This window comes from Sciurus carolinensis, chromosome 8 (assembly GCF_902686445.1).
Source record: "Sciurus carolinensis chromosome 8, mSciCar1.2, whole genome shotgun sequence".
Taxonomy (NCBI): domain Eukaryota; kingdom Metazoa; phylum Chordata; class Mammalia; order Rodentia; family Sciuridae; genus Sciurus; species Sciurus carolinensis.
This window is the reverse complement of record NC_062220.1, coordinates 24,858,326-24,886,325: the sequence shown is the minus strand read 5'-3', so window position 1 is coordinate 24,886,325 and position 28,000 is coordinate 24,858,326. Positions and strand designations below refer to the sequence as shown.

Genomic DNA, 28,000 nt, shown 5'->3' with positions numbered 1-28,000 from the left:
TTCTGTTAAAACAAAATACTGCATTTGGTGAGTTCTTCTATGTGCAAGGTGTGTGCTATGTAAGCCACATGAATTATGTCATTTAATCCTTACATCTGAATGCTTCAGCCAGGATGCTCCCCAATTGACATTAAATAAAATGAGCCTGGGGAGATTACCCTACTTGTGATCATGCTAATGATAGTGAAATCAGATCCCTCCCTGAAATTCATGTTTGCATTACTTATTGTAGCCAACTTAAAACATCCACCACCTACACGACATTCAATAGTTGCGTGTCCTATCAGCATGTTAAAAACGGTGCCTGCTTGTAGATCAGGATTCTAAGGGGACCAGGATTGGGGGTTGTGACAGTAATAAATCAGGATGGCAAAACTGAGGGTGTTGTTTGCAAATCTCCACTATTGGGTTATAGAATTTTTGAAATAAGCAGTTAAAAGATACAGTTGCACAGGATTGCATCTGCTCTTAAGTAGTCTCCAATTATTACCCGTTGGTTAGTTGTGTCTCCCTGGTTTTGTTTTCATCCTTCCCAGGATTATCTCCATTCTCTTGCGTTCCCACAGCTTTCGGAGCATTGCTCAACACACGGAGTGCGTACTTGTTGATTTTAACGTACGTGTGTTTGCATGTGTGCACCGCAACAGGGCGGAGGGCGTGGGTGTGGAATGCAGTGTGCATTCCTTTTCCTCATTCTTTTTCCCGTGAGCAGCTGCAGCTGGATGCTTTCCTTCTCCAGGGAAGAGGCAGAACCGCTGACCCTTTAACAAGTTGTCCCTCACAGAACAGGTGTCTCCCCCGCCTCTCGGAGGAGAGGGATGGCTGGATACTTAGTGACATCAGCCACTGACCAATGAGAAGTCAGGCTCTGGCAGCCTCACCAATGGGCGGCCGGGGGCCGGCCCGGTTTCCTGGGAGTCGGGCTGGCCGGGCTGGTCCTGCGGCGGCGGTGGAGTCTCGGTAGCTCACGCTGCCGGTGGCGGCTCCCGCGGCTCCCGGCGGCTCCGGCGGCGGCGCCGTTCCCTGCCCGCGCGGCTCTCCGACGCACTGCTCGGGCGGCTCCCGCCGCGGCGCAGCTCTCCGGCGGCGCGGTTTCCCGCGGTGGCGCGGCTCATGCCCCTGGGCGCGGGGTTCGCAGGTGGGCCGGCCGCCGCTGGGAGATAGGCCCCCGGGGGCGACCGCGGCGGACCATGGCGCGGAGACCCGGGGCGCCGGCCGCCTACGGGGAGGAGTTCTCCTTCGTCAGCCCGCTGGTGAAATACCTGCTCTTCTTCTTCAACATGCTCTTCTGGGTGAGTCTTGGGGGTACCTGGGCGGCAGGGTACCCCCAGAGGCGTAGGGGGCTGCCCGGTGCCAAGCGAACATGGTGAGTGGCATTGCCTAGTTTGCTGGACTAATGACACTTTGGGGGAATTTCTCCTGGGGAGGGACACTTCAGTGGCGCCGCATCAGGAGAGGGCGTTGGGGGTGGGTGCAGAGGGTTCAGTAAGGATGAGGGGTCCATGGCAGGCCAAAACGGTGGGTTTAGGGGAGGAGCGGGTTTTCCTGTTGGGCCAGGGCAGCCCCACTGGCACATTCATGATTGGGGACTTTCAGGCCAAGGGGCTAGGAGGCCCCACTGCCAAAGAGGGAGAAAAACCCCAAACCTCCGCTCCTTACCTCAGGGAGGATGGGTCATGGGATTTCATCTTTTCTTTTTTCATGCATCTTCAGATGCCCCCTCCAACAAAGGCTGAGAAGAGACAGGAATGGCCTCCAGGTCTGATGTCTTTCCCATCCCAGCAAAGCCCCAAACTTTGCCCTACACCTCTCAGGACCAGACTCCTTTTGGAGCCTGTACTCTTTAAATGGGACTCTCTTTGACTGGAAGGCCAGGGGTCCTTTCAGAACCTTCTTGGGGTTGGAAAAGTGGAAAAATTACTGAATTGGGGCTCCAGACTCCTGGGTTTCCATCCCCATTGTACCATCATTGTTGATTGAACTGGGCAAATATGTTCAAGTTTGCAGGCCTTTGTTCCCTCTGCTATAAAATCAAACCCAGTGTGATTAGGGATGGCAGAAATACTCTGCCAGAGCTGAGAATTCAGCTGAACCAGACAGCAAAATGCTGGCTCCATCCTGGTTCCTGGCTAGAGAGTCCATGGGCTCCTCTGGATTTTAGAACATAGAAAAGTCCTTCCCCATTTCCCCATTTCTATGCCTGCTCCTGTCACACCAGAGTGTCATCCTTGCCCACCTTATCCTGAGACCTATAGTTCAGATTTGCAGGAGGAAAGAATTGTGAGTCTAAAATGTATTTCCTAGGAGAAGGAGCAGATCAGACATTTGAGCAAGCTACTGGAAAGGTTTCACAGGGGCGGTGGTGTGAAGTGCAGACACAAAGTACATAAGTGCTAGCCTGTTGGGACAAATGAGAGAAATCCCAGAGGGTGGTGATGACAGCTCACTCTCAGCCGTTGTACTCTTGGGAAAATTGGAGTTTGGGCTTCTATCAAATTCTCAGTTCTAGAACTGGCAAAAAAATTTAGCAGGCTTCTTGTCCAGCATCCACATTTTATGTATGAGAAAGCTAAGTCATAGTGATGTTGAATGTTTCGTCCAAGGTCCAACAGCTGGTTAGCAGGCTTGGTCTGATGATTTTTCTACTGAACCAGGGTGCCTCTAGGGGAAGTCCTTGACCCAGATGGCTGCTACTAAAGCTGGGGTAGTGATGGTATTAGTAGTTTACCAGTCAACCCAACTTCCTGTGGCCTAGGTTCTGCTTCTGCTGGAGGTTAGGGAAAAACAGAAGAAAATCCCTCATCACCCTCTGCTAGAGCAGGGGGAATGTGCTAAGAGGAACTACCCTAAAGGGACAAGTGCCATCAAAGGCTTCTTCATATCATTGAGTGTGGCAGGCCAGGACATGCTATCTTCAGAGCCAGCACTAGCATCCTAGGGACCTCAGGTTCTCATGTGGGTTTCCTCTCTTAGCCAAGGCTCTGCTCCTTTGGCACTGCACTCTTATCTGTGCACCACAGCAACAGCATCTCTTACCCTGACGTTTTTGGTCATTATCTTGAACTTCTGTGCTCCACCCTGCTCACTTTTATCAGACAAATGACTTTGGGAAGTCACAACTAAAAAGAGAGAGTTTGGCTTCATAGACCCATTTACCCTGGTAAGAAATGCTTCATTCAAGGTCAGAGGACCTGGCTAGCCAGGCTGGTACTACCCCCAAATTAGAGTAGAGCCCCTTCTTGGTCCCACTGTAAACTCAAAAAGTCAGAGGCTCTAGAAATAGCACACTAAAGGACAAGAGGCACAGCTTCTTTCTGGCACCAACTTACTGTGTGACCCTAAGCCAATGTATCTGTCTCTCTGTCCTTAATCTTTCTCTTCTAAAGGAGAAATGTGTCTCTGCCTTTGTGAACTATTTAAAGATGAATGAATCACTTTTGGTACTGTTTTCTTTCTTTAAGACCTGGAGCTGGATCTAAGAATGAATCTTTCTGTGTCCTAGGATCCCTGGGACATTGCCCTTCCTAGGGGATGGTTCTTTTCAGTGGTAACTGAGTGTCATTTCTCTCCCAGGCCCAGAGCTACAGTTACAATGCACACCCATGCAACTGGCGCTAAAGGGCTGCTTTCCCCAGATCAGGGGTCAGCTTTCTTCCCATCCCACTTCAGGGACTGGTTACTATGCTTTCTTCTTTACCAGCTTTCACTATCCTTACCAAAAACCCCTCTTCTACCTGGGAACACCCATGGCTGGGACTGGTGGCCTACACCATTGCAGGCAGAGTGCTTCTGAACAGCTGCTGGGGTGCTTTGTGAAGGTGGTTTTGTGTCTGTGCCTGAACATATTAGGAAAGTGAGGGGCATCACCTGGACTCATACTCAGTGAGCAGCACCATCTCTACTGCTGTTCTAGAAGCCTTAAATCTTGAGGCATTTGGAGTCTAATTCAGGAAGCTGCTGACTCCTTTGGAACCAGGACCAGTTCCTCCTGTTTATCTTTCAAATCTCACTTCCCCTTTGGTCTGGGAGTTCTGATTTTTCTCTCCAGAATCACACTGCTGTGTGACTGACTGTTGGGTTTCCATGCCCTAGAGTAGTTGCTTCTAGAGCTTAGAAGTTGTATGTAAACCTCTGAGAAGAAGCTGCCTTTCCTCGCCTCCCTCTATTGGACATCTCTGTGCAGAGTTAAGACACAGGGATGGTACATGTGTTATCAGCCTTGGACATATGTTGTCAGAAATATTATCAGTGCTGCCCAACTCCTCCCTTGCTGGTGCTTTTTCCCACTCAGGGTAGCAGCTGGAGTTGCTTTTGAGTCAAGAAGAGTCCAGGAGCTCAGACCTTCAGTCCATGCATCTTCGGTAACCTTAACTTTGGGCTCCTGTGGTACCTTGTATATACTGATTGCCATACCCCCTACCTGCAATGCAGTTTGTGTTCATTTTTCTATCTCCCTCTCTAGACATAAGGTTTCTGAGAGTAGGGACTGCTTTGTTCACTTCTTGATTCCCAGTACCCAGTTGTTTTTGGCCCAAAGTGAATGTTCACTGAATATTTTTTGCATGGTAAGTGAGAGAGCTAAGCTCAGTGGCTAGAGGCTTAATGCCCTTCCTCTCTCTCGCTCAGCACACTGGTCTGTTAGGATGCAGCACAGCCTTAGGTACTTGAACATTCTTGATGGCAAGGTAGTAATTGTGTTCTCTGCCATGGGTCCTATGACCTGGGACCCTTCCCTCAAGCCAGGTCAGAGAAAAAATGGCAGCCATCCATCCCCTCCAGCATTACTGTCAGAGGCACGTATGATTACTCTATAGCATCTGGATTTTTTCACTTCCACTGCAGCATATATGGACCCCCACCCAGGTCTTCCCTAGGCCAATCCAGGTCACTGGGGAGTTGTATTCTTCATGAAGCCCACTCTTCCATCCAGGACCTTTGTATTGGAATTCCCAGGGAACTCAGAATTTCCCCAGAACATCTGAAACACACTCTCTCATAACCCTGCTCAGAAGCCTTGAGGGTGTAACTCTGCATCAAACCTGGAAAAAAATCCATTAGTGGCAAAGGCCCTTCCTGCTACCCAACCTCCCCCAACTACACACACTTCCAAATACCTCCGGAGTCCACCTCCTCTCTCCTCTCCTCTACCTTCCCCATAGGCAAAGGAGGCTTCAGTAAGCAAAATGGTCAGATTCGTTTATAAAAACAACACCAATAAAATAATCCAAAACACCAAAAATAAAGACTAGAACCATACCCTTTGGTGGGCAGGTCACATGCACACCTTCTTAACTCCCCTAGCTACTCTGCTTGCCTTCTACCAAGCAGAAAATTGAAAACATCAAGCAACTGTTGAGAAGAATAAGTGAAAATATAGAGTGCCTCTGAGAGCCCTGATAAGAGAATGTATGTCAGGCCAGTCACTCAGGACCTTGAGTTTGAATGTTTATACTGCTGTGACCCCTTGTAGACTTTCTTTCCTCATACATAACCTGGGAAAACCAGAGCTATCCATGGCGTAAGGAAGATGCTAAAGGGCTGTCCCCAGGCATTGGCAAGGAAAGAGCTATGAATTTCTCCACTCCAATGGATCAGTGCTATCCATTCCAGATCACCAGCATGTGCAGGCCTTGGGCAGTGAGGGAGGACCCTACTTTCAGGTCTAGCAGGCTATGACTTCTGTGACTTCACCCAGAAATAAGGAGAGTAAGTTCTAAGAAACTACAGATGGAAAGCACTCTTTCTCTCTCTCAGTTCCCTCTATGTAGACAGGGGTTTTTTGGGTTTTTTTCCCCTGTGCTGGGGATTTAACCCAGGGCCTCCTTCATACGAGGCAAGCACTTTGCCACTGAGCCACACCCCCAGCCCAGTATAGGGTTTTGATTCCCATGCAGAAAATCACTGTATCCTCAGCTGTCCTCCACTACCACCTTCAAAAGAAGAGGGAGAGAGATTCCAAGGAGGAGAAGTAGACTCTGAAACTGTTGCATCTGCTTCCTGTAGACTAGACTTTGGACTGTGGAGGTAGAGAAGGCCAGTGCTTTCTCTTGGAGGCTGCTCAGGTTGGTGGGGCCCTGCATGGCCATGCTGTTTTTCCTTTTCAGGATGCCATTCTAGAGACTTTCTTCTGAGCCACCCTCTAGGCCCTGCTGGCACCCTGTCACCTCCCCGTGCTATCTTCCCTCCCTTGCCTGAGCCCCTCCCAGTTTAGAGATTGCCAGCTATTCCCCAAGAGAACTGCAGGCAGCTGTTTCTTTCTGCCTCACATAGTAGCCCCAGGTGAATGCATGAGATCCTGAGATTACTGTGAGGCAATGACAGGAAGGCAGCCATGTAGCTGAAGTCATAATGCTTTGGGGACATCCAGATCTAGGTTCCAGTCCCACTTTGGCTACTCACTGATTGAACTGGATAAAGTTATTTGAGTTCTGTGAACCTCTGTTCTGTAAAATGGAGATACTGACGCCCTCTTGGGGTCGTGGTGGGAATGAAGTGAGATAGAATGCTTAGAAGGTGCAGCCCAGTGCCTGTTCCTTAGCGCTCTAGAAGGCAACTAGTGGACATCCTTGGAAATAGCTCCTAGAAGTCACCAACTGGGGGGTGGACTTGCAGAGCTGGGAGGAGGAAAAAGAGTAGTGAGTAGATGGGAATTGAGTCTAAGTAAGAGCTAACCTTGAACCTGAACCCCCTTCGTTCACTTTCCCACTGTTAGCCTGAGGGAGATGATAATTAATGAAGGCCTTTGTTTTCTAGTTTACAAAGAAGTTTCAGGCGAGGTGTGATGACACACATCTGCAATCCCAGGGAGGCTGAGGCAGGAGTATTGAAATTTCAAGGCCAGCCTGGACAACTTAGAGAGACCCTAAGCAACTTAGCAAGACCCTGTCTCAAAATAAAAAAATTGAGAAGACTGGGGATATAACTCAGTGACAGAGCTCCCTGAGTTCAATCCCCAGTACCACAATACCATAAAAAAAAAAAAAAAAAAGGCAAACAAACAAAAACACCAACAAAGTTTCATGTATATTGTAGGAGCTGAGCACACACTTGTGTCCTAGGGTCTTCCCTAGGTCCATTACTCAGGGCTTGGCCCACCATATTGGTCTTAAGGTACACCTAGTGGAAATGGACTCCAGGAACCAATTTACCTGTAATTATGGACATTGGACTTGATGACATCATTGTTTAGGACCTAAACTTGGGGCCCTATAGCCTTTCCTCTCTTAGAGCTAATAACCCTAAAGTAATGTCCTAGGGTCTAGAATAAGGGTTTATCTTCACAAACATCAAATCATGGTTGTCTTTTTCCAATTTGCAAGAAAAATGTCAAGATAATGGAGAGAATTTTCTGTTTTCTATTTTCTCCCATGAACATTATTATTGCCTGCAGCTGCTTATCTGCCAGCAAGTGCTAGCAAAAGGTAAAGAGAAGAAGACCAGTAACAACCAAATATTGTGGAAAACTAAGAAACAATTAGAGTATTGCCTGTATTGTTTTATGAGATGCAGAGACAGAAATCTAACAGCTACATCATCTGTTAGTAAAATTGTTCCTTATTTCTGTGATAGAAATTAATTTGTTGTGCCTCTTCACATGATACACTGAGAACACAACAGTATCTGTGTAATATTTCTGTCAAAAATGAGTAATCTGCATTTAATTATCAGGAAACAAACAAATCCAAATTGAGACACATTCTGTAAAACAGTGGGTCTGGACTCATCAAAATCTCAGTGTCAAAAAAATGTCAGAATGAACATTGTCAAGGGCGGAAGGAAACTGGAACCCTCATACATCACTGGTGGGAAGGTAAAATGGTGCAGCCACTGTGGGAAACATTTCAATGGCTTTTCCAAAATTTAAACATATTACCATATAGCCCAGCAATTCAAATCCTAAGTACATACCAGAAAGAATTGAAAACAAAAACTTGAACATAGGTGTTCACAGCAACACTACCATTCTCAGTATTCGAAAGGTGGAAACAACCCAATGTCCACCAGTGGGTGGATACATGAACAAATTGTGTTATATCCATAAAGTGGAATATTATTCAACCATGCTACAACATGGGTGAACCTTGAAATCATGCCAAGTGGAAGAAGCCAGACCTCAAGGACCACATAGTGTGTGATTCCATCTATAAGAAGTATCCAGAATAGATAAATCCATACAGAAAGAAGCATATTTGTGATTTCCAAGGGTCAGGAGAGGGAAGAAGATGGACAAAATAGGTATGGAGTTTCCACTTGGGGTGATAAAAAAGCTCTGTGACCTGATGGTGGTTATGGCTGCACAGTAATGTTAATTTAGTTAAGGTCACTAAATTATATACTTCAAAATAGGCAGAGATCCCATCAACTCAGGCAGCTGAGGATCACAAGTTTCATGTCAGTGTTGACAACTTAGCAAGACCTCGTCTGAAAATTAAAAAAAAAAAAAAGGCTGAGGGTATGTCTCAGAGGTAGAGTGCACTGGGCTCAATCCCCAGTTTAAAACAAAACAAAAAAACACAATCATTGGTTTAATCCTGAATCAGAAAAATATCCATCACAGAGAACATTATGAAAATAATTGAGGATAATGAGATAGAGACTGTAAATTAGAAACCAGTAATTGTATTTTAAAGTTTTAAAAATTAATTTGTCAAAATCTATAGTTTATACCACCAACTGATCACTGTGATTTCCTAATGTTCTGTTACCTGAATAAGTTTAAGATCCCCTGCCTTATTCTTTGGTGTGACAGGGGAAAATCACCCTGATTGAAGTATGTAAGACTGTATACAAGTGAATCCCAGTTTAAAAAAATCTGATATTAAAAAATATAGGTCTATAAAACCAAAGAAATGGATGGTGACTTTTAAAAAAGACAATTTTTTTGAACAGTTTTAGTTTTTTTTAATTTTTTTTTACTTCATCTGCTATTATTTTTATTTATTTATTTTTATGTGGTGCTGAGGATTGAACCCAGTGCCTTATAGTGCTAGGCTCCACCAAGTCACAACTCCAGCAAACAGTTTTAGTTTTACAGAAAATTTGAGGAAATAGTACAGAGAGTTCCCATATACCTCACACCAGTTTCTACCACAGAACCACATCCCAGCCCTTTTTTGTATTTTGTTTGGAGACAGGGTCTCACTGAGTTACTTAGTGCCTCATTAAATTGCTAAGGCTGGCTTTGAACTCTAGATCCTCCTGCCTCAGCCTCCCAAGCTGCTGATTAATGTTATTTTCATTATGGTCCATACTTCATCCGGATTTCCTCAGTTTTTATGTGATGTCTTTCTGTTCCAAGATCCCATCCAGGATAATACATTACATATAACTGTCATGTCTCTTTAGGTCCCTCTTGGCTGTAACAGTTTCTTAGACTTTCCTTGTTTTTTATGACCTTGAGATTTTTGAAGAGTGCTGCTCAGTATTACATAGAATGCCCCTTTATTGGAATTTGCCTGATGTTTTTCTCATGGTTATACTGAAGTTATGGGTTCTGGAAAGGAGGACACAGAGAGGTAAAGTACTATTTTCATCACATCATACCAATGATTTATCAACATCATCATTGTTAATACTGACCTTGATCACCTGGCTGAGGTCATCTTGGCCATGTTTCTCTATTGTGTCATTACTCTTTTTTCCCTTTTTCCCTACTATGGGCTTCTGAAGAAAGTCACAATGTATAGTTAATACATAAGGAGTAAGGAGTTATGCTTCACCTCCTTGAGGGTATTTATCCAAATTATTTGGAATTATTCTGTGTAGGAGATATTTTTTTCTATCCTATTTATCTACTTATTTATTTAGTAATTCACTTATTTGTATAATCATGAACTCACAGATATTTATCCTATCTATGCATAGTAATTCAGTATGTCTTTATTTTGATGTTCAAATTGTTCCATCTTTGGCTATTGGGAGCGTTTTCAGTTTTCTGTGTCCTTTTGCTATACCTACACTGATGTGGGAGTTTTGTTCTTGTTTGTTTTTAAGCCCTTCTCTACTTTCTGGTACAGATGCTCCAGGTTCATCTTATATATTTCCTGCCCTAGTCCTAGAGAATCAACCGTTTCTCCAAGGAGCCCAGGCAATGAGTGTTTTCATTACAAAGTGATTACTCACCTTATGTAAGGATAAAGGAACTGATGTATGCAAATTATTTTATATAATTTGATAGTCGACATTTCAGAAACATACATTTTGCTAAAAGTTAGACTCAGCTACTTTGAAAATAGTGCCTAGCTTTTAAAAGTTTCTAGCTAGGCTTCACTCTGGCCTGCATGTGAAAAGCTGTCCTAAGAAAAGAAGTGTCTTTATCTCTATCCTCCCCATAAAAGGAGGTCATTGGAGATATTGTGGATATTATAAGGATTTTGTACCAAAACGGATACTGATTACCACAATGAGTTGGGAAAATTGCATTTAGTTCAAATGTTGCCACTGCACCTATATGAACTTGGTCAAGAGTCCCTTCTGCTCTTTTGGCTTCATCTATATAAAGAGGTGAGTGTCTGATCCCGTTTCTAAAGTTCTATTCAGCTCTAAAATTAGATGCTATTAACAGTAGCAGCACTAACTTTGGAATGGCAATAGCTTTGGGGAATCCAGGGTGGGAAATAAGGACAGGAATGGAAGTGTCAAGCTGTGAAATGCAGGAGTTGAGAGCTCAGAGAGGCATCATTAATGATCATATTAAATATTAATAATATTAAAGTCTTAATCTTGATTTTGATGTATACTCTCTTTCTGTTTTTGATCCCTGGCTGATTATATTTTAGGCTTGTAGGCTCTGAAACTTGGCTGCACCTTGGAATCATCTGGAATGCATTCAGAACTACTGTTGCCTGAGTCCCAATGCCAGAAATTATGATTTACTTGGTTTGTGGTGCAACCAACCTAGGCATTAAAAATTTCTCCCCCACCCCTAAATCTCCAACTGATTCTAATGGCAGCCAAGGTTGAGAAACACTGCTTTAGATTATTAATGCTCTTGGTCTCCCTGATACAGCATATAGATTATAGGTCCTCCGAATACCTCCTACATAGCCGCCGATGAATTGGATTTGGATGAGGTATTAGTTTCCTATTGCTGCTGTAACAAATTACCCAAATGTAATGGCTTAAAACAACAGAACTTTAAACTCTTAGATTTCTGGAGATCTGAGGTCCAAACCAGGTCTCGTTGGTGTTAGCAATACAGCGCTCCTTTTAGTTTCCTCTAGGGGAGAATCATGTCCTTGCCTGCTCCAGCTCTTAAGGCTGCCCATATTCCTTGATTCATGGCATCATATCACCTCAGCCTTATTTCTGTTGTTGTACCTCCTTCTCTGACTCTGAACCTCTTTACTCCCTATTATAAGGTCTGCTTATGACTATACTGGGCCCTCAGGGATAAACCTTCCCATCTCCAAATTCTTAATCACATTTTAAAAGTCCCTTTGGTCATGTAAGGCAATATATTCACAGGTTCCAGGAATTAGGACCTGGATATCTTGGGGGTGGGGGGCATTATTTCACCTACCACCAATAGAGACAAAGCAACTACTATAATTACGGGCCCATAAATAGAATTAAGTGATATACAGAATTACTGTGATATATGACTTCCCTTAACTTTGTATATCTTGTTTTTAGCTGTGTTAGGATTTCATTAGAGACCATCTCTGTGGAAAGTTATTCGGCCTAGTTAAAAAAATAAAAAATAAATGGGGGAGGGGGCATTGGGGATTGAAAACAGGGGCACACTGAGCTACATCCCTAGTCCTTCATATTTTTTATTTTGAGATAGTGTTTTGCCAAGTAGCTGAGGCTGGCCTGAAACTTGTGATCCTCCTTTCTCAACCTCCAGAGCCACTGAGATGGCAGATGTGTGGCACCATACCCAGATGCTCTAGTAAAAATGTAACAAGTGAAAAAGCAATAAGAAGCACATAGAAACATATTTTTAGATGATTCAGTAAAATGACATTCAGAATTGTAGTTGGGCATGGTGAGTTTTAACGGGCAAGCAGAGATGCTTTTTCACACTGGCAGAGGAGGCCTTCGGGCCTGGGGCTGACTGGCATCTCTGTCCTGGGGTTTACCTGTCTCCTCCATGCTCCCCAAGCCTGGTGGTGCCATAGGACAAAAAGACAACTAGCTCCACCAGTCCCACACACAGCTAGCTCTGTAAGCTGCTCCTGGACAGAGTATGAGGGCTGGCTACTAATACATGGGCCCAGAGTCAGAACCAGAGCCAGATGATGGGGGAAGGAGAGAAGGCTGTGGATACACAGAGGAGGGTCCTGAAAGACATGGTTTTACAGAAGGGATTTGCCATTTACCTCTGAGTGCACCTGCCTTCCCTTGCCAGATGGCAGAGGGCCTTCATAAACAAGGCCCAGGAGGAAAAATATCTTTCTCCCAAGAAACTAGTCTGACTCTATTACCTGTTCTAGGGGCCCAGCTCTCCTCCCACCAAAGCCTCCAGGGTGGCTCCTCCCAGCTGGTTTCTATCTTGGAGGACAGTGGGTCTAGCCAGCCATCTCCTTCCCTATTGAGTTGGTCAAGTCCCTGCTGCTGAGAACGCTCTCCTGCCAAAGGTTGGCCTCATCTATTGCCATGGTGACAGTCAGCTGCTGCTTAGCACCAGCCTGGAGACTGGGAGTGAAGAAAGGAAGGGTAGCCGAGGGGGGTACACATTGGGGCTTCTCAGCACTCCTGGAGGCCTGAGGGACTGAAGCCCCAGGCCCCTCTGGGGACTCCTGGTAGTCTCTGATGGGTTTCTTCTCTCAGGGAGGACCCATGAAATTTGAAAGGTCTGAACTTCTCTATTCCTCCACAGTGGAATCGGAATTTATAAATGCAGTTCCAGTATTGCCACTCGCATTGGTGCACACTCTTTCACATTGCTTTTTTTTTTTTTTTTTTTTGCTTCCGTCCTTGACCCTGTATTGACCTTGAGGGGAGTTAGAGAGCTGGGGATCTGCATCCCCTGAGCCTGCTTTAGCTGTAAGACCTGCTCCTTAATGTGGATGGGTCAGAATTCAAAACTTCACCGTTCCTGTGTGATATTGGCCAAGTGAACTATTAGCAATGATAGATAAATAATTATAATCAGGTCGTGTGTTAAATGTTTTCCATGCATTATTTTACTTAATTCTCTTAGCAATCTCATTCTTAATTCACATCTGCAGATACAGAAATTGAGGCTCAGATATTTGTCCCATATGGGGTCATCTGTCTCACTCCAAAGTCTGTGTGTGTATGTGTGTGTGTGTGTGTGTGTGTGTGTGTGTGTGTGTGTTTCCTTTTTTTTTTCTGTTGTGTTCTGTTTTGACGGTGTATTTTAGGTGCTAAGGATCTAGCTCAGGGCCTCCTGCATGCTTAGCATATGCTCTACAATTGCCTACCCCCTCGGCCCCCTGGGAAAGCCCATGTCTTTAATCACTGTTCTGTGTTGAACTTGTATTGCCTAATCTCCTCATCTGTAAAATGAGGATACTACAAGATAATTGTGCTATGAGGATTGAATGAGATAATGTTGGGGAAAATATCTCATGGAGGTAGAGCCCTAGCAGATACTATTAGCAGTGTCACTGGAGGAGAAATATGCTAACCCCTTGGGCCCTGGAAAAGTTGACCCTCTACTCTCCTAGGAGGATACTCACAGTGTTCTCTGGTTTCCAAAATCTCAGGGTCTGGTTCCTTCCCTGTCTCCACAGGTGATTTCCATGGTGATGGTGGCTGTGGGCGTCTATGCCCGGCTGATGAAGCACGCAGGTGAGCTGCAGGTCTCTCTCCGCCTCCCCAGGGCTCTGGCCATGTCCCTTTCCCCTCTGCCTCGTCCTGCCCCATAGCTCCCGCAGAAATGTGTAGGACCCGGGCTGAAGGAGGCAGCTCCCTGCAGTGAGATCTTAGCGGTCTACTTCAAAGTGCCAGTGCATCTGTGCCAGTTCACCTGGCTTTCCCTGAGTGTCCCAAGATATGCCTACATTTGGTTTAGGAGGCATCTGGGAGAGAAATGAGCCCTCTGGGACCAGAACAGTCGTGGGCTTTGCCCCTCCCAGGCTTGTCCTGGAGTAACTCAACCTCCATTCCTCTTTCTCTGCCCAAAGTCTCCAGGAAAGGGAATCTGTAAAGCTGGCAAGCCTAAGGCCATTCTAACTCTTCTGGAGCGAAAGTGGCCACTCCTGTCTTAAGCCCAGGAATAAAGGCTCCTATTTCCTCAAATTAGTTCCTCAAATTAAATGCTATAGCTCCTCTTGGGTTTTTTGTCCTCCGCGTAGCAGAAGGTATTTCCTCCTCATAACCTTCACCCAGCCACACTGGAGAGTCCCTCACCAGAGGAAGGACCACAGTTTGGGGAGCCTTTTCAGTGGGCACCAGGCTCAGACTGAGGGTCAGCCTCTCTCCTAGAAGCAGCCTTGGCTTGCCTGGAGGTAGACCCTGCCATCCTGCTGATTGTGGTGGGTGTCCTCATGTTCCTGCTCACTTTCTGTGGCTGTATTGGATCCCTCCGGGAAAATATCTGCCTCCTGCAGACGGTAAGTGGTCAAGGGCCCGGTGGAAAGACCGTGGCTCCCTCCTCAACGTTTCTCCTGGTAACATTCCTATAGTTTTTCTGTTTCTGGCTTCTCTGTCCCTCCCAAAGGCCTGTGCTGTCCACTCCTCACTAGAACTCAGCTCCAGGTGACCCAGCACAGGGTAACCATCCCCCGGGCAGTATCCCAGAGGCAGCAGCCTTTCCCATGTTAGTGGAATGTGGGAGAAGTGCCTGGTGGCTCCCCAACACTCCCCATGGCCCCAGAATGGGCTTCTGCCCAGTATAATAACAGATGGCCCCCTTTTCCTGCCTTCTCCCCATAGTTCTCCTTCTGCCTCACCATTGTGTTCCTGCTACAGCTCGCTGCTGGGGTCCTGGGCTTCGTCTTCTCAGACAAGGTAAGGTTGGGAGCCCAGGGGCCTCTTCAGCTGTGACCCATAGGGAGGAAGGGAACACGTCTGCTGGTGTTTAGCCCAATTAATTAACCACAGTGTTCCTTCCCCCGAGAAACATCCACCTTTGAAAGGTTCTCCTTAGGGATGAATAAATGGCTTTTAAAGTCACCGTATGTAAAGAGAATTACGCAGTTGTAGGGTGTTTTCCTCAGACAACCTGAGAGGCCAGCAGGGAAGAAAATTCTATAAACATGAAGTTAAAATGACCTGTAAACTTTTAATGGTAAATGACAAAGTAAAACTCAGTGATCAAGTGGACCACAGACAACATTTCCTTAAAAAAAAAATTATTTCCTTAAAAAATAGTTTATTGAGAAAACAGAGGGAAGGTAAGAGGGAAAAAACTCACAATTTTGAACAGTGCTTACCATATCTGGAGGTGGTGTGCCATGCAGGGATAGAGCTTTTTATTAAGAACCAGAATTCCGGGCTGGGGATATAGCTCAGTTGGTAGAGTGCTTCCCTCACAAGCACAAGGCCCTGGGTTCAAATCCCTAGCACCACAAAAAAAAAAAAAAAAAAAAAAAAAGAACCAGAATTCCAGGCTTGGTATGGAGCTCAGTAATACAGTGCTTGCTTAGAATGCCCGAGGCTTTAGAATTCATTAGGATGTGGGTGCAGTCCCCAGTACCACACAGAAAACAAAAAAACAAAATCAGAATTCTTTTCCCAAAAGGCAAATGATTATCAGGGACAAAGCATAAGACTGTGGAAGGAAATTATGAGAAAAATATTGAAGCAGAAAAAGACCATGGTAGACAATAGTGAAACTGAGAGCCACTGAGTTAGTTCATAATTTTGTAGTCCTTTTGGCTTAGTAAAGCTCCTAAAATGATACAGATCTGCTGCGTCTAAAAAGATGCAATTCTCTTATGTCCACTAGAGGTCAGTGCCTCTACTCAGTAATTATCTTTCTGCCAATAAATGTCTTGTGTTAACAGTATGCAGAGGTAGGTAAACACTAGATTATTTTCATATGTAGCTCTGAGAAATGACAACAGAAGCTCCAGAATTTCTCTTGCCCACTGGCACCTGAGGACCTTGGATGAAAAGTCTTGGGAACTGGCCATCTCCCCCTTTAGAACTTGGTTCTGATTTCAAGGCTGACTCAAAGAAGGATGATCTGAGGAGGGAAGACCTTTGATCTTGATTGCTACCCTAACTTTGACCTAAATTTAGTCTGTGATTCCTCCCCGCTCCTGAGAGATGTCCTAATATATCTTAGGAACCCAGGCCCCTAAATTTGTCCACCTCTCCCATTTTGGCATTAAGGAGGAGAGGACATGTTTCTTCTCTCTCCTATCTGGGTGTCCACAGATGAGGGACAAGAGGCCATTGTTGTTGTCATGGTAGTCCATTAGACTCTCCCTACTTATCCCATATTTGCAAAAGCAGGTGATTTGGAGCCCGGCCTCTATTCACAGGGCTTCTCATTAACCCTTCTGGCCTCTGAAGGGTATAGGCCTAAACGTATGTGTTTCAGGGGAGACTTTCTAGTGAGTTAGTGGTCTTCATAATTTGAGAGAAACATTCAGTGTGTAAAAAGGAAATTGGAATGGGAGGTGGTGGTCAGTGAATCATGATGGTAGAAGGATTGGAACTGGGGCAATAAAAAGGGGCCTGGGGCAATTTGACTGCACTAACTTTGGTAGCTGTCATGTACACCTGGATGGGATGGGAAAGGGAGCCAGGCTTGTGCCTGGCTGCTTAGAGTTTGGCATAAGGGAGGGAAGGGCTACCCTGGGGCTCTGACCACTCTGTATTCTATGTGGAGGGTGCCCCCCTGCCTTCCCACAACTTCTATGACGATAAACTATAGAGAAATCATGGGGTTGGTGGTGGCCCTTGTCTACTGTTACTTCTACAGGAAGGAATAAATTAGGTATTAGTTCTATGTCCTAATTCTATTCATGTCTCTGGCAGGCTCGGGGGAAAGTGAGTGAGATCATCAACAATGCCATTGTGCACTACCGAGATGATTTGGATCTACAGAACCTCATTGATTTTGGTCAGAAGAAGGTATGGGCTAAGCTTGGTGGTGGGGTCAGCTAATGACCTAGGGGCTTCCAGTGAAAGCATTATACCAGGGGATACCTCAACCTTAAGGTTGATGGGCCTCTTTGTTACCTGCTAGGTAATGAATTCTGGAAAGGACATTGGCACACACACACACACACACACACACACACACACACAGTGCTTTAAAAGTACTTTTAAGGACACAGAATGGTATATATAGTAACTACCATTTGTGTAAAAAAAGTGGGGGGAGAAGAGAATATATATTCATACTTGCAAAAGCATTCTGGAAGAATTTATAAGAAACTATTATAAATAGTTACCTATAGGGGAATGAGGAACTGGGCAGATTTTTTGATTACTTATTCAAAAGTTCATTTTTAAAAATTGTGGTAAGGTATTTCTGGCATAAAATTTACTGTTTTGTTATGTTTTGTTTTTGCAATGCTGGGGTTGAATCCAGGGCCTTGTATGCCATAGACAAACGCTACAACACTGAGCTACACCCCCAGCCCAGAATTTATAGATCTGTAGTATTAAGAACATTCACAGCCAGTGGCACATGTCTATCATCCCACCTGCTTGAGAGACTGAAGCAAGAGGACACCAAGTTTAAGGACAGCCCTGGCAACTTAGTGAGAACCTGTCTCAAAATAAAATTAGGGGGGAAAAAAAGTGGCTGAATATGTAACTCAGTGGAAGCGTGCTCCTGGATTCAATCCCCAGTAACACACACACACACACACACACACACACACACACAAATTGCTTTGCCTGTAAGCATTACCACCATTCATCTCTAGAACTTTTTCATCTTCCCCTGCTAAAATTCTGTACCCATTAAATACTTACTCCACATTTCCCCCTCACCTTGGTAACTACCATTCTACTGTCTTTCTCTATAAATTTGACTACTCTAGGTACCTCGTAAGGATAGAACCATACAATATTTGTCCTTTTGTGACAGGTGTATTTCACTTGGCATATCTTCAGGTTTCATCCACATTTATAGCATGTGTCAGAATTTCCTTCCTTTTTAAGACTAATAATTTTTTAGTGAAATACCACATATTATTTATCCATTTGATTGACGGACACTTGGGTTGCTTCCACCTTTTGGCTATTGTGAATAATGCTGCTGAGAATCAAAAGTTAAAATTTGTATAACTACTTTTAAGACCAGTGCCCCATTCTCTGGTACAACAGACACTTGACTTCAGGATTCAATTTGCTTTCGTGAATTATGAACTCACTATTTTAAAGATTCCCTTCTTGTGTTTTCTGTATCTTAAGATAAATTTTTAAGCACTGATCCCCATATTTCAGCCAGTAGTTTTGACGGTTTTGGGTGGGATTTTTAGTGGTACTGGGGATTGAACCCAGGGTTTTGTGCATGATAAGCACATCCTCTACACTAGGCAACACCACCAGCTCAGTATTTTTGAACATTTTCTTCTGCCAAACTTTGCACTGTGCAGATCTACAAAGCCAGAACTTTCTCTCAAGGAGTTTATAGTTGAATGTGTAAAACAATACATATATATTCACAACTGTAGTATGAAGTACTGTGGTAAATTATAACAAGATACATAAAGTAGTAGAAATTAAGAAAATTTCTTCAGGTGAAAGCAGCTAGAAGGCTTGGGCTTAAGATTCAAGTTACAAGAAGTTACAAAAAGTGGAAGCTTGCCAGGCATGGTGTGCACACCTATAATCCCAGCGACCCAATGGGCTGAGGCAGGAGAATCATGAGTTCAAAGCCAACCTCAGCAACTTGGCAAGGCTCTAAGCAACTTAGCAAGACCCTGACTCTAAATAAAATATAAAAAGGGTCTGGGCACTTGGCTAAGTGGTTAAGTGCCCCCAGGTTCAATCCCTGGTACAAAAAAATAAAAACAAAACAAAAACCAAAAAATGAAAGCTTGCCATAGACTCAAGCTTTTTTTTTTTTTTTTTTTTTAATTGTGGTGCTGGGGATTGAACCAGGGCCTTGTGCATGTAAGGCATACCAACTGTGCTACATCCCCAGGCCAACTTATAAGCTTTGAGAATTCTCCTGGCCACCCCAGTCAGGGATGGGTAACTTTTAACCTCTGCAGTGGGCTCTCTTGCAGTTCAGCTGCTGTGGAGGTATTTCCTACAAGGATTGGTCCCAGAATATGTATTTCAACTGCTCAGAAGACAACCCTAGCCGTGAGCGATGTTCTGTGCCTTACTCCTGTTGTTTGCCTACCCCCAACCAGGTGAGCAAATGTCCCACCTCATTTCCTCCTGTATAGTGATCTGGGTTACTTTCTGATAAGGGCGGCTGCTGTTGGGATACCCCATTCCCTAGCTTAACAAAACAGTTTTGTAGGACATTTGTCAGGTGTTTTTTTTCTCTCCAACCTGAGGCTCTGTTCACCCTTCACTCTAGAAGCCCACATGGAGGCTCAGAAGAGGCAGATCTAAAGCAAGAAGTAGACCAGACCTCTCAAAGGAGAGGTGCATTTAGCAGTTTCCAACCCAGCATTCTTCAAAGATGTTCTCTAACAATTTAGGAGTTTAGGAAGGGTAAGAGACCCTAGGGCCCAAGACGAAAAGTATTTGAATGGGAGTCCCATTTGGCTTTTCAACTCTCTCCCCAGGCAGTGATCAACACTATGTGTGGCCAAGGTATGCAGGATCTTGACTACTTGGAAGCTAGTAAAGTCATCTACACCAATGGCTGTATTGACAAGTTGGTCAACTGGATACACAGCAACCTATTCTTACTTGGTGGTGTGGCATTGGGCCTAGCCATCCCCCAGGTAACTTACCCTGTAAGACTTGTAGGTCCCACAAACTCTGCAAAGACTCCTTTGTTTTGGGGAGGGCACCTGGGGATCCGCTGGGGTGTCAGGCACTGAAATTGCTGAGGGGCAGGCGAAGGGATTGTGCTGATTGAACTGGGAAGACAGAGTCAGGGAAACAGGGGCATAATTCATTGCTGAGGACCCAATTCCCTCTTGTTTCTCCCAGCTGGTGGGAATCCTGCTGTCCCAGATTCTCGTGAATCAGATCAAAGATCAGATCAAGCTACAGCTCTACAACCAGCAGCATCGGGCAGACCCATGGTACTGAGAATCCATCCTGCATCTCCTCACCATAACGACAGGCAAGCCTCATCAACCAATAGCAGTGGGTGCTGAGAGCAGCACCCAATGGAGATTTGGATTCCAGCCCCCCACCACTGATGACCCAGCAGGAGGAAGCAAACTCCAGATGGGCAGAAGGCAGGGCACAAAGGTGGCTCAGGTCTTGGAAGGATGTGCCTCCTCTCCTCTCCCTTAGTCCATTTTGTATTGCTTCTAACCTTAAGCATTTGGGTTTATGTTTTTAAAGTTTTGTTTGGGAAACAGAAGTTGCACAGAGAGTTGTGGGGGGTACTAGCTGCTGCCTTTTCACTGAGGTACTACAACTGACAGCTCTGTTAGGGCCGCTACTGAGCTTGGTGCACATACTTAGATGCTGTTGCCAAAGAGACCTGGCTGCAGAAAGTAGACACCAGCAGCCCTGCCTGGAGTCCAGTTGGCATGATACCAGCTCCAGAAGGGAAAGGAGTGGAGCAGGCAGTGGAGAGTGAGCACGGGGGTCGGTTGGGGACAGCTGTGTGTGTTGGGTAGGAGTGGAGAGGGGATATGTTTACCAAATGCCTGCCCTGCCATCCTTCCAGGTAGTCAGAGTGAGCTACATCCTGCCCCTCCCTCATTTCCGTGGAAACATGGCAGCAAAGGCAAGTGGTACAACAGCTGCCAAGTTTATCCCCACCCCATCCCACCCACTCTGAAAAAAATTCGGAACCATGGTCCCTATACTCTGCAGTCAGCAGGAGTGGGACAGTGCCATACATACCCCTGAATTTCTGTCTGACCCTCTCCAGCAAGTGGGGTTTTCTTTAACTTGGAAGTATGCAGAGGAGTGGTAATGTTCCCCATTCTTATTCCCCCTGCACCAGAACCTAGTGTTTCTACAGTGTAAGAAGCAGGAATCTTGCTGGGGCTGGGGGAGCCAGAAATGGCAATAAAAGTTTGTTGACGTGGGCTGAGCTGGCCTCAATGAATTTTCCATTCTGGCAACTAGAAGGAGAGAAGTTGAAGGGTCCAGACGGTGGGCCCTGCCTCCAGGAGGAGACTGGAGACGCTCCTAAATGCCACAGTACCTCCCTCGCCCCACACACCCCATCTACCTCAACCTAGCCCTCTGGGATCTGAATAAGATCGAAAGATTCCCAGTTCTGATTTGGGAACGTGTAATTTTATCCTAAAACCAGACGTTATTTATTATTATTATTAGTTTTTCCCCAAAACTTAGGCTGCGGTAGAGAGGGAAGGATAAAGTTCCCTCTCCGCTGGATCAGGGAGTGAGATGAAGAGAAAGAAGGCCATCTTTTCCGCCTGGTGGAGCTCCGCTGGCCAGCTTCTCCATCTTCATCTGAAGTTGCTGGGGATCCGCAGCCCACCCTGGCTTAGGAGGGACTCGGCACACACACAGAACTGTGCGGGGGCTTTCTCCCGCCCGGAGCAGCGTGCGGGGCGGGGCGGCACGTCCGGGGGCGGGGCGCGCGGCTCCGTGGGTGGTCCCCACCCAGCGGCTGCCGGGCGGGCGGGGAGACGGCTGGTCCTGTTGGGGTGGACGAGGCAGATAGTGTCCCCGAAGTTCCTTCGCCGACCCCTGCTGTTGGGGGTCCAGACTAGGGGCTTGGTCTGACCAGGGAAAGCCTGGAAAGGATCATGCGATGCTGGCAGAGAAGTCGCGAGCTCGCCCCCGCCCCCAGTGTTTCTTCAGCGAGCCTTCTGCTCCTGGAGGGCGCCTTTCCAGCAGCCGCCTGGGACCGGGCCAATGTTTAGCTCCCAGCTAGTAACAGAACGGAAAGGAGAAATAAAATCATCACGAATATAAAAGTAACGGCCTTTTATTCTGGGAGAGAAGAGCAAAAAGCGCGCTTTCTTGGCTACGTACCTTTCTTGCCTAGTGCCTGAGACATGCGTTTTATACATTTCCTTGTTTCAGTGACCTGGACCCAGAAGTGGCTGTCTTGAATTAGGGACTGTGGTAGGGCACCCTCCCGGTTCAGCCGTTTTGAGGAGCTCATCTTGAAGCACGCTCCGTTGGGGTCTCTTGGAGGAAGTGAGAGACCAGAGACAGTGGTTTCCCCAAACCAGTATTCAAATCCAGGTTTCTTAAGCTCTACTTCATCAGGGGCTCTTCTATCTCGGTATCTAGCCTTCTGACCTGGACTAAAGGCCCAGAATTTCTACCCATGTCTCAGGCTTTAAAATTCCCTGAGCAGAAGTCCAGGAATTTGTTGGGCAGTTCACTGTTTCTAGTTAGATTGCAGTTTGTAGTACCTCTGATTCCCAGATCCACTTGTCTTTGTCTTTGGCCTGATGCTAGGGGAGAAAATGTCCCAGTTTTGTTTTGTAATACTTGGAATTGAACCTAGGAGAGTTTTATCTCTGAGCTACACCCCATCCCTTTTTATTTTTTAGTTTGAGATAGGGTCTCACTAAATTGCTTAAGCTGGCCTCGTGCCAGCCTCCTGTCTCAATCTCCCGAATAACTGGGATTACAGGTATGGGTCAGCAGGCCCAGCAAATGTGTCCCAGTTTTTTAAAAGTTTTCTCATTGTTATTTCATGTTCAATTGAAGTTTACCCTGAGTTTTCACCTGTTTCTAGTAATCCCAGTCCCAAACAGGTGGACTTGACTCCAATTTTAGAACAGCTAATCAGGCCCCAAAGGTGGGTAAATGCTTGTTTATTTTTATTTATTTATTTTTTTCTTATGGTGCTGGGAATTGAACCCAGGGCCTTGTGCATGCAAAGCAAGTGCTCTACCAACTGAGCTACATCCCAAGCCCCCCAAAGGTGGGTAAATGGAAGGAGATTCTTGGGAACAACAGAAATGAACCTGGGTGGGCAGAAGCAGAAGGCAAAGTGTGAAAACCTGGCTAGATGGCATGGCAAGAAAGGTACCAGTGGATTCAGTGGGCCTCATACCCTCCAATTAAACAGGGACCTGTGTCCAGGAGAACAAATTTTGCAGACATTCTGGTTCCCTCTGTAGTTGTTTGCTATCACAAATTACCACAAATTTAGTCACTTAAAACAACATATACTTGTTGTCTTACTGTACTGGAAGTCAAAAGTCCAAAATAGGTCCCACTGAGCTAAAATCAAGGTGTTACTAGGGCTACCTTCCTTTTAGAGGCTCCAGGGGAGTATCCATTTTTCCCGCTTCCAGAGGCCATTTGCATTCCTTGGTGTGATCCCTGTCTCCATCTTCAGAACACACCACTCCAGTTTCTTTTGTCATATCTCCTTTCCCTCTGACTCTCGCACCACATCCTTATAAAACCTTTGTGATTATAACAGGCACACCTGGGTTGTCCAGGGTGATCTTCCCATTTTAAGATTCTTAATTTAGCCACATCTTCAAAATCCTTTTTACCATGTAAGATATACACAGGTTCTGGGGATCAGGACATGGACATTTTTGGAGTAACCATTATTTAGCCCATTATTTTCCTCTTTCCAGTCTCATGCTTAAGATGAGGGACCTTGAGAATGAGCAAATGTTGAATTGTGGCCAAGAGGGAGGTAGGTGTTCTTTGGCCCTATCGCTAATAATTACCTGACATGTATTGACTTCTTGCTATCTGCCATGCATTGACTTCTTGCTATCTTCCATGTACATGTTCACTATGAAGTTTAATATGCAGCCTTATTATTTTCTGACTCATCCTCATCCTGAAAACCAGATGTATTAACTGGGCCAGGGACCAGTTGCAAAAAGGGGACAGTACAGCTTCTTCTAGCAGAAGAATTCTCCTGGTCTTTTATTCTAAAAAGATCAGGAACACTGTGTAAATACCTTCATTCCCTTCAAAATAAGTTCATGATAATTAGATAGGCCAAATTGCCGTAGATAAAGCACTTCACAGATTGCATAAAGTAAGGATTAACCATGTTCTAGAACTCAGATGAGAAATTAAGCCTCCAGAGTCTTCTCACTCCATGCCAGAAACCTGGTAAATCAGTCAGATAGATGAGTATAGAAATTCCATAAATACTTTTTTTGAACATCAGTGTCTAATAGAAAGCAGCAGTGACAAGAGTAAAGGGTAATCACAGAAATTGTTAGGCAAATGGATTATCATTTGGAAAATAAAAATCAGACTGTGTCATAGCTCTGAGGAGAGGGAGTGGACAGCTTTCTGGACTGTCTGCCCAACTCACAGTGATCCTTCTTTAGAAATGAGTCCCCCAACCCCTAAGCCATAGGGGTAAATGGCAAGGAATCACATTTGTACAATAAACCTGGTCCCCTGAGGCATAGCTGATTGGGTCAGGCTAGGGCACTTATTTGTTTCCTAAGGCTGCCATAACAAAGCGCCACAAACCAGGTGGCTTAAAACAAGAGAAACATATTGCCTCCCAGTTTTGGAGACCAGAAATCTGAAATCAAGGTATTGGCAGGTCATGTTCCCTCTGAAGCCTTGGGGGGAGGAACCTCCTTTGCCTCATGCAGGTTTCAGTCGCCATAGGCATTCCCTGGATGGTGGCAGTGTAATTGTGAACTCTCTTCACATGTTCACATGTCATCTTCCTTCTATGTCTGTGTCCCAGTTTCCCTCTTCTTATATGGACACCTGTCATTGGATTAAGGGACCATCCTACTCCGGTGTGTCCTTGTCATGCCTGGTTACTGCTGCAACAACACTATCTCCAAATAAGGTTACATTCTGAGCTGGGGAAGGTGTTACGGCTTTTTTGTCTTTTGGGGGAATGACACAATTCAACCCATAACAGGCATGCAGCCTGAATTGTTTCCCAGTTCCTTCCCTGGGACCTTGGAATTGAAAATGAGATTTTATTCACCATGGGAAGCTGAAGTTAGCCCTCTTTCACTTCATGGACTAAATAGCGAAGAAGGTCAGTTTAAAGAAGGAGAAGAATGAAACAATGGAGGTGAGGTGGGGAGGCAGAAATCCAAGGGGCAAATGAAGAATCCTCCTGGAAGCAGTTTTCCTCTATGATCCTAAGGCTTTCTGTGGCTTCACTGCTTTCCTGCCACGGCTTCCCTGAGGTACCCTGTGTGCTCACAGTAAACTTGTTTGGTTCGCTTAAGGAGGCTCAGCTTGGTTTCTCTTGCTTATAAGCAAAGATAACAGAAAAGCTAGAATCAGAGTAGAATGCCATATTTGTTTTCTGTTGATGCTGTAAAAACTTAACCACAAATTTCACGCATAAGACAACCAAATATATAGTTCTAGAGGTTGCAAGTCTAATAAGGGGCTTACTGGGTAAAAATTGAGGTGTTGATAGGTCTGCATTTCTTTCTGTGGGTTCCAGGGGAGAATCTATTTCCTTATGTTTTCATTTCTTGAGACCGCCTGCATTCCTTGGTTGGTGGTCCCCTTCCTCCTTCTTCACAGTCAACAATGGCAGGTCAGATCCTTCTCACACTACCATCTCTCTGTTTCTCTGCAGCCAGGAAAGGCTTTCCCACTTTTAAGGACTCATGTGATTCACTGGGGCCATCTGCATAACCAGGCCACTTTCCCTATCTCAAGGTGGTGGGAGTGGTTGTTTTGCAACAGTAGGAATTGAACACAGGAATGCTGTATCTCTGAGCTACATCCCCAGCCCTTTTTTAAAAATTTGAGGCACAGTCTAACTTTCCAAGGTTGACCTTGAATTTTCGATCCTCCTGCCTCAGCCTCCTGAGTTACTGGGATTACAGGACTACTAGGCTCATCATTTATTTGTTTGGTACTAGGGATTGAACCCAGGGGTGAGCGTCACCCCCCTTTATTTATTTATTTAAGACAGGGTCACTATGTTGCTCAGTATGGCCTGAAACTTGCTATCCTCCTGCCTCAGCCTCCCAAATTGCTGGGGTTACAGGTATGTGCCACCATGCCAGGCTCAAGTTTCATAAATTTAATCACATCTGTCTGCAAAGTCCCTTTTGCCATGTGAGGTAACTTGTTCTCAGGTTCTGGGAAATAGGATGTGGAAATCTTTCAAACCCATTACTTTGTCAACCACAAATGTACAATAAAATATATCATGACCATTTGTAGTAAGATAGATGACTGAAAATTTAATGGTTTTTGTTTCTTTTCCTTACAAAATTGCTTCACTTCATTTGAACAATGCATGCTGAAGTCCTGTCTTACTGAAGTTCTTTTTGAGGAACACAGGGTCAACTCTGTCAGATTCAAGAAACTTTATTTAGCTGCCTTCTCAGATTTGAAGTTTTAACTATCCTAGAAAGATGCTAAATGAGGACATACTCCGGAAAGACCTAATGGCCGCCAGAGAGGAGTGAACTAAATGGGGGTGAAATGCATATTCCCCACTGAAGAATTGCATTTACTAAAATGTAATTGCCACAAAAAAGAGCAATTTTAAAAGAAATTGAAATCTACTCTGAACTGAGAGTCTGGAGTGGATTTTTTTTTTTTTTTTTTTTTTTTTGGACTGGGGATTTAACCTAGGAGCACATTACCACTGAACCATATCCCCAGCCCTTTTTATTTTTTATTTTGAGACAGGGTTTCACTGAGTTGCTGAGGGCCTTACTAAGTAGCTGAGGCTGGCCTCAAACTTGCAATCCTCCTGCCTCAGCCTCCCAAGTTGCTGGGATGGGGTGGATATCTTGGTAAAGGTTTTGTTTCTGACTGGGATTGTAAAGTTTAAGTGAAATGGACATCCACAGGAAACTAGGTAAACCTTTGCATTCCCTCAATGAATACAATGTGTCAGGTGACATTCCTACACTGAGAAAGAATATACCAAGTTCCTGCCCTCTCACGTTCACATTGTGGGGAGGAGACAGATTTATACAAATATGTTATATCTGATACATTATGTGTACTATAAAATCAGCTAGAGATGTAGGCTATGAATAAAAATAAAGCCGACTAAGAGAATAGAGAATGTAGAATGTTATTCTGAATGAGGTATTTCCAAAAAATGCTGTATTTTTTTAAGAAAATCATTTTTATTTTGAAATTACTATAGATTCACAGGGGATTGCAAAGAAATATCCAGAGAAGTCCCACAAATCTTTCACCATTCTCTCCCAGTGTTAGCATTTTATACAATTATAGTACAATATCAAAATAAAGGAATTCACCTGGTAAATGCACAGTTTATTAAGACTTTACCAATTATACATGCTTTTATTTGTATGAGTATGTTGTTCCATGTAATTTTATCACGTGGGAAGGCTTGCATAATCAGGACTACAATCAAGGTACTCAACTGTGTAAGTGAATTGTATCTCCACAAAACTGTATTCAAAAAAATACTCAGGCTGGAGATGTAGCTCAGTGGGAGAACACTTGCCTACATGCAGGAGACCATGGATTTGATCCCCAACACTACAAACAAAACCCCACAAAAAAAAATAATCAAAATTTCAATTGTGCTGTTATCACAAGATATACTGGTGTTACCCCTCTACAGCCACACCCATCCCTCCCCGCCATCACTAACCCCTGGCAACCACTAATCTGTTCTTCATCTCTATAATTATGTTATTTCACAAATGTTACAGAGTTGGAATCATGGAGTAGGTATCCCTTTTTCATCCAGCTTTTTTTTTTCAACCTAGCATAATTCCTTTGAGATCCATCCAAGTCATTACGTGTATCAATAGTGAGTACCTTTTATTTCTGAGTCGTATTTCATGGTATGGATGAGCCATAGTTTGTTTAACCACTCACCCATTACAGAACATTTGGTTGGTTTCCAGTTTGGAGCTATTACAAATAAAACTACTATGAACATTTGTGTACAAGTTCCTGCCTGAAAATAAATCTTCATTTCTCTTGGATAAATGCCCAGGCGTGTGATTGCTGGGTCATATGGTAAGTGTATGTATGTTTTGGTTTTTTGGTGTTCCCCGCACCCCAGAAACTGACAAACTCTTTTCCAGAGTGGCTGCATCATTTTATGTTCTGCAGCAAT

General features: G+C 44.7%; 1 protein-coding gene across 2 annotated transcripts; it reads left to right on the top strand.

The window, feature by feature from the left end:
• Positions 1-967: 967 nt before the first annotated feature.
• On the top strand, positions 968-26,394 carry Tspan33 (tetraspanin 33). 2 transcript variants are annotated; one of them, XM_047562584.1, is made up of 8 exons: positions 968-1,292; positions 13,704-13,761; positions 14,401-14,525; positions 14,848-14,922; positions 16,903-16,998; positions 19,113-19,241; positions 19,626-19,787; positions 19,999-26,394. In XM_047562584.1, exons 1-8 carry the CDS (start codon positions 1,191-1,193, stop codon positions 20,098-20,100), a joined length of 849 nt encoding a protein of 282 aa, XP_047418540.1. In that variant the 5' UTR covers positions 968-1,190; the 3' UTR covers positions 20,101-26,394. The 2 variants fall into 2 exon arrangements, with proteins under 2 accessions (XP_047418540.1, XP_047418539.1); XM_047562583.1 differs by having other exon boundaries at positions 970-1,292; positions 14,398-14,525; positions 19,999-26,393.
• The last annotated feature ends 1,606 nt before the right edge of the window (positions 26,395-28,000 follow it).